Source organism: Octopus bimaculoides, chromosome 14 (genome assembly GCF_001194135.2).
Source record: "Octopus bimaculoides isolate UCB-OBI-ISO-001 chromosome 14, ASM119413v2, whole genome shotgun sequence".
NCBI classification, from domain to species: Eukaryota; Metazoa; Mollusca; class Cephalopoda; order Octopoda; family Octopodidae; genus Octopus; species Octopus bimaculoides.
Window position 1 is genome coordinate 29,531,701 of NC_068994.1, and position 9,328 is coordinate 29,541,028.

Below are 9,328 nucleotides of genomic sequence, written 5' to 3' on the forward strand. Positions count from 1 at the left end.
TCCATATGTACATACACCCCACCAAACACACACTTACACATCAATGAGCTAAAACTCTCAGACCTCACCCATATGCCAGTCCTCACCTGTATGCCAGCTTACACAGACGCACACCTCCCCCACCATTGTACACATGCATAGCTGACATGCATATAGATATCAGACATCCACAGCGACGCATTCATACATCTTTTATATGCACACCCCACCTTGCCATCCATGTTTCTATCAGCCTGCAATTCACTTTAAGACCGGCCAGACTCCAAGACGCCACCAGCTTTCTGTTCAGCCATGGGATCCAAGAAATTTTACTTTCTAATGCATCTGGTGTTGCAGAAATGTGATCTGCCTTGACCAACAGTAGCCTAATTTCCAGGAGCCATCTTCGACTTCCTGTATCTCTTCATTCATTTAACTGAACCTGAATGAGCTTGCAAAAGGAGCTAACTCTGGTTCACCTATCATAGTAATCTGTATTGAAACTCCTTGGTTGCTTACCTGCTAGAAATAGCAACCCAAATGCTTTAAAATCAAATCTAAATGCTGAATGTTCAAGAACCAAATGAAGGGCAGATTTTCAATCCCAGGATCAACCCAATTCCAAACAGGTATAATATGTCTATGTAGACTGAGATACAGGGATCCCAGATGGACAGACAGGATTTCACTTTTATTAATATAGATGACAGTAATTTGAGAGAGATTTGGCTACTATTTCTAACAGGTTGAGCAGCTATGTAGAAAATACCTCGTAGATTTGTTAGAGATGAAAATTAAATCAGTTTTCTCATTTACACAGGCTGTAATTAAAAATGATGAAATCATATTGACATGGAGACATTGAAATAGAATTACCATCACAGGAGAAAATAAAAGATGAAAAAAGCAATCTCAAAGTTACATCATTTATTAAAAGAAGAGATGAAAATGAAGATAACAGTTGTGGGTATGGAACATCTGAAAAATATATAAGATATTTCCAAACATACAATTTAATTAAATTTAGCAGTCTGCATGAAAATGAGAAAATGTATGTTAAATTACTTTATCTATTTAGTTTTGATAGTGTAATCAATGAACGATTGCATCATTCATCACATGTTCCCTGATGAGTTAATCACTGGTTCACTGCCATTATGGTAGTGAGAGAGAAAAGGGAGTGTGTGTAATTCAGTGCAGAATAAATATAGCAAGGGACTTTACTCAAAGTAGAGTGCTTTATTTTTCTTGCTGATATTCAGATCCATCACTGATAAACATCAGTTAAGGTCACACATACGCGGTTGTATATATTATAATTAATACTGCAATGCATGAGAGAGAGCAATGTTGCTTCTATGAATTTTTAACAGATAAATACTTAGATCTTAAGCTAATGCTCTCAAAATGTGGTTACTCAGCCTCCATTGATCAATTGACCTTCCAGCTGCATGTAAAAAAAACTTTATTAGGATTAAGGTGGTGAGCTGGCAGAATTGTTAGCATTTTGTTCATCTTTCATTCTGAGTTCAAATACTGCCAAGGTCAACTTTGCTTTTCATCCTTTTAGGGTTGATAAAATAAGTACCTGTTATGTACTATGGTCAATGTAATCAACTTCTCCTCCCCTTGAAAAACTGCTGGCCATGTGCCAAAATTTGAAACCATTATTATTATTAGGATGATGTAGTAACGTAATCATTTGGATGTCCAACAAAATACATTGTGATGCTTGTTTCTGCTCTTTACATTTTGAATTCAACTCCCATTAAGGTTAAACTACCTTTCATCCCACCAGGTCAATAAAGTGCCAGTTAAATACTTTATTTTCTCAATTTATTCACCTAATTCTTCCCCTACATTTGAAACATTATTATTATTAAGAAGTGGCTGTGTGGTAAGTAGCTTGCTTACCAACCACATGGTTCTGGGTTCAGTCTCACTGCGTGGCACCTTGGGCAAGTGTCTTCTACTATAGCCTCGGGGTATGCTTTCATCCTCATCATCATCTCTCTCTCACTTTCTAGCTGTGAATGCCATGTATCTCCTCATCAGCAAGATATCTACTCCTATCATACTTTCACCTCCTTCAATACTACTTACCACTCAACTGAGGGGTCTTGTCTTGCAAGTACATAGTGACATCACTATGATAAAAGCATCTAATACACTCTGTAAAGTGATTGGTCCAGCAGTAGAAACGAAGGCAAATCAGACATTGGAACTTGGTGCAGCCCTCTGGCTTATCAGTTCTTGTTGAACTAACCCATGGCAGCACTGAAAAAGGCTTTTAAATGATGAAGATGACAATGATGATGATGTTTTCTCATTAAATTTCAGCTCTCCAGTTTCCCTTTTCATTCAATAAGATACTGAAGAAGTTCATTCAATTCCATCTATTATCCCTTCTTACACAAAAAAAAGAGGATTTTCACACAAATATGGTTGGACAGGACACATTTAAAGTATTCAGTTTGGTGCATTCAAGTCCCTTTCACAATGGGTTTCATGTCTGTACAGTTGATGCAAAGGACCTATAATGGAAAGAGTTTACTTTAAAACACATTGCACTCATTAACACATTAAGAAGCAACAGCAACCAAGATAATAATAATTTCATTATCAAGAAAAATCATTATTATCATTAATATGTGAGGAGATGACTGTTACTTCATTTATTAAATCACTTTCACTGGTCAAAGATGATAATCAGAGAATATATTCCAACAAAAATCATGGTCAAAGTTTTAACTTTGGAAGAACAAAAAATAAAACCTTCCCATGATTGCAACCATGGCCACATGTTTAAGACATTTCCTTAGCAACTATTTGGTTTCATGTTCAGAACTTTGGGCAAGTACCTTCTACTTCAGCCCTAGACCAACTAATGCCTTGTAAGTGAATTTGGTAAACTAAAACTGTAGAAACCCATCATTTTATATGCATATGTGTGTGTGTGTGTGCTGTTATCTCTCACTACTTGACAACTGGTGTTCAATTGTGTCCATTATAACTTGGTAGTTCAGCAAAAAAAACCCCAACTGGATAAGTTCTTGGGTCAATTTTATTGACTAAATCTTTCAAGGTAGTACTCCAGCGTAGCCATAAACCAACGAATGAAATAAAAGAATAAAAGGATATATGTATATATCTTTTTCCAAGTGATATCAACCTCCTAATATTGCATTTGTTAACTCAAAATGACGCTGTATATTGCCAATTCAGCTTTGTATTGAGGAGCAGAGGACTTAGATGCTGACATAGTTATTTGCTAAATTTTGATAACATAACAGAAGCCAGATGCCCATAGTCTCAGGTTCATTCTCACTGTATGACACTTCAAGCAAGTGTCATCCAATATAGCTCTAGGGTTCTGACTGAATTTGATAGACAGAACCTGCACAAAGCCTATCATGTGCATACAAATGTGAACACACACACATTATATATATAGTAAATGAAAGACGGAAGATTGAAGATATGAGAATTTTTATTACAATTGTTTCAACACATCTGGCATCGATCCCAAATGAGTGGGATACTTAACTGGTTCAGGAGTATCCAATGGTGCAGATGTCTCTTCAGGTGATAAATAGATATAACTTGTTAAAATAACAGTTCCACAATGTATTTTCTCATTTTGTATATATATATATATATATATATATATATACACATATGTATATAAATACACATATACACCACACACATGTATACACTTACATCAGACAGTGAAAATGAGTGGTGAATACATGGGTGGATAGATATTCTTTATTTGTGGGTTAACAAGGCTACCATTGGTTTCATGCAGAGAATTCTCAGCAATTATCAAACTGGCCACATTGGGATGTTGGTACTCATCTGCATCTTGGACGAAATATATATGTGTGTATATATCATCATCATCATTGTTTAACGTCCATTTTCCATGTTACCATGGGTTGGATGATTTGACTGAGGACTGGCAAGCCAGAAGGCTGCACCAGGCTCCAATCTGATCTGGCAGAGTTTCTACAGCTGAATGCCCTTCCTAATGCCAACCAATCTGAGAGTGTAGTGGGTGCTTTAACGTGCCACCGGCACGAGGGCCAGTCACACGGTACTGGCAACGGCCACGCTCAAAAAGGTGTTTTTTACGTGCCACCTGCACGGGAGCCATACATATATATACATATATATATATGTTTAACAGCCAGATACCTTTCCTAATGCTAATGCTTACCTATTTTCCAAGCAAGGGCTCTCTTATTCCACCCAGCTTCAAAGGCACAAAGCAGATGATTTATTGATAGAAGTACCAACATCAGCATTTGAACATCATGATCTTTAAATAAGAATAAACAAATACACATCACAGACATGCGTATGTACACAAACATCTATATGTGTGGTGTATGTTTACATACAAAAGGCCTCTTACTAGTTTCTGTCAAATTGACTTACAAGGCTTTGGTTGACCTGGAGAGCTAGTAGAAGTCACTTACCCAAGGTTTCTGTGCACTGGTACTAAACCTGAAATCATGTGATTGGGCAGTGTACTTCTTAATACATACATATATGTGTATAACTGAATGCTCACATTGGGCTTTACATGAAAATGCACTGAACTATGGACAATGATTTTGTTGACATTTTCCTTTCAACAAATTTTCTGCTAGCTCCACACATTGAAAGATAAGTGGAATGAAAAATTCTTTACTTGAGAAACAGTTAAGTGTTAGCAATACAGACTTGTCTGCCATGATAGCATGGAAATAAGGATTAAAGCAAATAAATGAATTCCACTTTAGAGAAAATGGAGCCAGAAAATTAAATAAAATAATTTTCTACTGTGATGGTATTTGTTTCTTCTGTTTAGAGATCAAATACCTTCAAATTTTTTTTCTCTTGAGATATTTTTTTATTGCTTAGCCAGGAAAGAAAAAAAAAGATAGTGACCGTTCTCTTCTTTATTCCTTCTGAGACTAGAGGGTGGGGAAGGAAGAGAAGTTATCCATACATTAGAGAACTAGTAAGAATTCTTGCAAGAAAGTCGACTCCACCAAAGGCACACACGGATCAGCTGTTAAACTGGGTGACAGATTTAGTTTACCACAGTTTACATAGACAAGAACCTAAACAGACCAATAGATATGCAGTCTTCAAGTTTCAGGCATGGTATTATTTAGTGACATAAATGTGTGGTGAGGGAATACTGAGAGGCGCTGCACTTGTATACATTTGTAGGGCAGGGAAAATTGCTGGAGTCATTTGAACAGTTGTTGGGAACACTGGCAATACAGATGCCACTTGACCAGAATTAGCCAGAATAATAGGCATTTTGGTGTTCTCTTCTGGTACAAGGATTTCACTTATTTGGGCTGGCAAAGAGCTTTGATTGATTGTAAGATTTGTTGACTGGTTCTTAACTATTTCTTGTTGAGGTAGCTCACATTGGTTGTTGACTTGGTGAGCATTAGTGCTTTCTTGTTTACAATTTGATGTTGAAGAGTCCAGAAAGACATATGCTGTCTCTTTGTGCGTTTTATCAGATGGATCACTGTCATTGCTACTATTCCTTTGGGATTGTTGATGGCACTGAGGCAGTGATGGTATTGCAGGGTTTAAATTTACTATTAACTGGTTGCTTATACTCATTTCAATGTTGTCCAACTCAGTTAATTCTTTAGTTTGAGCAGTAAAATTAGGTGGAACACAACTGAGCTTTCTTTTACCCTTGCTCAACTGATTGTGCTTTACTAATCTGTCACGCCTACTGAATGCAAAACCACATATCTGGCATTTGAACGGACGTTCACCTGTATGTATCCTCCGATGTACTTTGAGATGGTCGCTACGAGACAGTGCTTTGCCACAGATATCACATTTGAATCTCTTCTCACTCAAATGTGATCCCATGTGCCGCATGAGGTGATGATTCCTAGAAAACGTGCAGCCACAAGTCTCACACCTATATGGTCGGACACCAGTGTGAATTGTTTTGTGTAGTTTCAAGTGATCTCTTCGTGACAGCATTTTGCCACAAATGTCACATGTGAATGAATGAGGATTGCTATGAGACAATCCAACAGATGATGATGATGATGATGATATTGATGATGATGATGATGTTATTGATGATGATGATGATGTTAATGATGATGATGATGATGATGATGCAATGGCAGCCTGTGGAGTGACCAATATTCCATTGTGAAAGTCATTTTCAGACACTCTAACCGTATTTATGTTTGATTTGTCAATACATAACATGTCTGCATGAAGTTCATCTTTCATCGCTGAGTTATTGGAAGAAATGTCACCAGAAAGTGAAAGATAGATATGGTGAGAAGTCTTTTGAGAGTTGTCAGGTAAATTAGTATGATACTGGGTTCGATTTCAAATGTATTGTTGCTATTGATGGTTGTATTAGTGCTATCGTTGTGAATATGGATGTTGCAACAGAGTCAGGGTTTGTTACAGTACAACACATCTTGGTTCCTGATGTTTTTTCATTGAGGTAACTTTGTCTTTGAGATGGATGAACTTGTCAGCAAGGAGGATTATATATCTCATGCCTGCTTAAGACTGAAATGAAACAAAAACTCAATTAAATCAATTAAATACAAAAACATTGTCATGCAGCTATCTAGAAGTAATATTTCATTAAAGATTATAAACACAGTTCACAAATATTGGCATAAATTTTTGTACATTTATCAGCCAGTAAGGAAGCCTCTTAATGGTCACTCAACATAATAGTAACAGTAAACAAATTTCCTTCAAATTACACTGTCACCTTAAAAAGAAATTCCAGATGGTTTAGACTGGAACATTTGTGATTATAGGGCAGTTGCATCAAGGCTGACCAAGGATTAAAAAACATTAGCACCTACACAGGTAAAATATAATTTATATAAATATTGAAATCTCTTACACAAAACATTACACACAATGACATGTAGCATTATAACTCATGTAGACAGCCACACTTACGTCATTCCCTACCACCACATATAGCTCATATGTTAACACCCACATCTGAAGTAACACTTCAAACTGCTCATAGTAATGTGTCACCTCATATGCAATTTGCTGTAGCTAATCTCTCTGATGGAAATCACTGGGCACAGGCTGTATATCTAATCATTTTCTATCCCAGATTTCACAAAAGAGAATAAGTCACTTTGTATTACATTACCATCTGATATTCCTTACCTCTCATATCATTAAATTATTTGAGATGACCTTTTTCCTTAAGTCCTTTGCTCCTTATAGGCCATCAACAACTTTTCTCCACTTTTCTTGACTTTGGGATGTTTTTGCTGCTTCTCTCCAGTTTGATTTTTCCTTTTCCTTTTTGGACTTTGCTAGATCACACTATGCTGAGAAGGTCTTCTCTCATATTTTGCTGATTCTGAATTGTCATCAATGCTTCTGTATTTTTTATTTTTTTCTAGGTAGGGATGTTGATTCTATGCAAACCCATTTTTACTTCTGGGAAGAGATGGTCCATATTAATCTGGCCTCTATTCTTTAACCTGTACAGCGTTGGAGGCCATACCAAGAGCTTGTGCTCTGCTAGACATAGCTCTCAGGGCCACTGATACACTCAAGCCATCACACAGCAACAAGGACTGGACTTTATCGGAGATTTGAGGTGGTAGTAAGATAAACAATAACTGAGTTTCTAGAGGTCAACAAACTTCTAAATCCCAACCAGCATTGTTTTCACAACGGCAGAGACTTTCTTACAATATCTGCAGCACTTTGATAACATTTTAAATGCTTAGGAAGAGGGTTCCAAATCATTGCTTCAACAGATAAAGGTGACCACAACATTCTATGCAAAAGCTATCTAATATTGGAGTTAAGAGGAAGCTACTGCAGTGGATTAACCAAACATGCTGTGATCAACTGAATCATTAGTGGTATCCCCTAAGGCCAATGGTTCTCAAAATGCCAAATACCAGTCTTTCCACTAAATATTAGTGAAAAATTTTGCCACTACCACTTTATTAATGAGAAGATCAAATAGTTTGCATCCTGATAATTCTTCTTTCTTTATAATAGTGTTGGACAAGTTTAAAACAATCTCAATTTTAATTTTTTTACTCCCTTTTCAGTTAGGCCCACATGTCATCATTACATACATGAGACCATAAATTCATCAAACACAGTAAAATAAAATTTTTTACAGAAGTCTAGGCCCCAGAAAATCATCAATGGATTTAATGATTCAACAGAAGTCCTGACTTAGATGATATTATTTAATGGATGGAGGGAGTGGAATCTCCAGCATGTTACTATAGGAAGAAAAATTTGAGTTCATCTCCTTTAGAAAAGTGAATTTACTTAAACAACATTATCTTCTCTTGAGAGAGCCTCATGTGGTAACAAATAATGTCAGTCTTAGGTGTACTGCCAACAATAACAACGAAGTCAATAGGATTTGCTGATGTGCTCTTGGATCTTTAGTAGGGTGATAAGAGGAGGGTTGTGCAAGGAGGTAGTCTAAGACTTTCCAACATTATAAAGGTTGAATAAGGACAGAATTTTCCACTTTAAGGATCCTGATGCTATACTTTTTCTCATTATATTTATTTCCTTGATATCACCTTGAATACCGTTACCAACTGTGAGCAAAATATGATAATTGAAGCACCCGAGAGACCAATTATCAAAAAATATGTATATATTAAGGCATTTATGTGAATATATATTTAAATATAAAGTATATTCAATTAATTGTATGTGGTTTTAAAATACATAAAAATAATAAACATTGAATAAATATGTAGAATCTGATATATAACATATTTTATTCAGACTGATTTCGATGTTTTGCCAATCGTGGTTCATCCAAATAATTTGAACAAGCTGCAGTTGGCGATACTTAGAAGTTACAGTCGATAAAATCATAATGCACACATACTTGTGCGTGTATGTATATGTATTTATGTATGTACACACACACATGCGTATATGAGTGCGTAAATCAGTTCACAACCGCGGCTCTCAGGGCCGCATACGACCCTAGAAATTGTATAAAAAATTAAAATATTTTGTGTTTTGTAGAAGTATAGCCAATTCATTGCACATAGAATTTAACAATAAAATTTTATATGGACCTCACCCAAGGGGGGGGGGGAGGTCCACTGAGTTAAAAAGATACATAGACAAACAGCGATAATTAATAGATTGATTTGAAAATATATTTACCTCTAAGTTAATCAACCGACGTGTTGATTATGATATATTCGTTGAAACAAACTTTACATGCCTATCGCATCTACAAAGAAGGTTTCGTGCAAAATCGTCCATGCTTTGTAATAGATACTAGACTAATGGATACTAGTCATATTTATAT

At 36.1% G+C, this 9,328-nt stretch overlaps 1 protein-coding gene across 2 annotated transcripts in view; it reads right to left on the reverse strand.

Moving 5' to 3' along the window:
* Positions 1–889: 889 nt before the first annotated feature.
* LOC106876608 (gastrula zinc finger protein xLCGF3.1) overlaps positions 890–9,328 on the reverse strand; it is a 10,138-nt gene continuing 1,699 nt past the window's right edge. Inside the window, exons 1-2 of one of the 2 annotated variants that reach the window (XM_014925218.2) lie at positions 9,181–9,322; positions 890–6,546 (exon numbers count right to left, since the gene is read on the reverse strand). In XM_014925218.2, coding sequence (XP_014780704.1) covers positions 5,140–6,255 — 1,116 coding nt within the window. In that variant the 5' untranslated portion in view covers positions 6,256–6,546; positions 9,181–9,322 and the 3' untranslated portion in view covers positions 890–5,139. Of the gene's footprint in view, positions 6,547–9,180; positions 9,323–9,328 lie in introns of those variants that run through there. The other variant, XM_014925219.2, reaches the window with a different exon arrangement.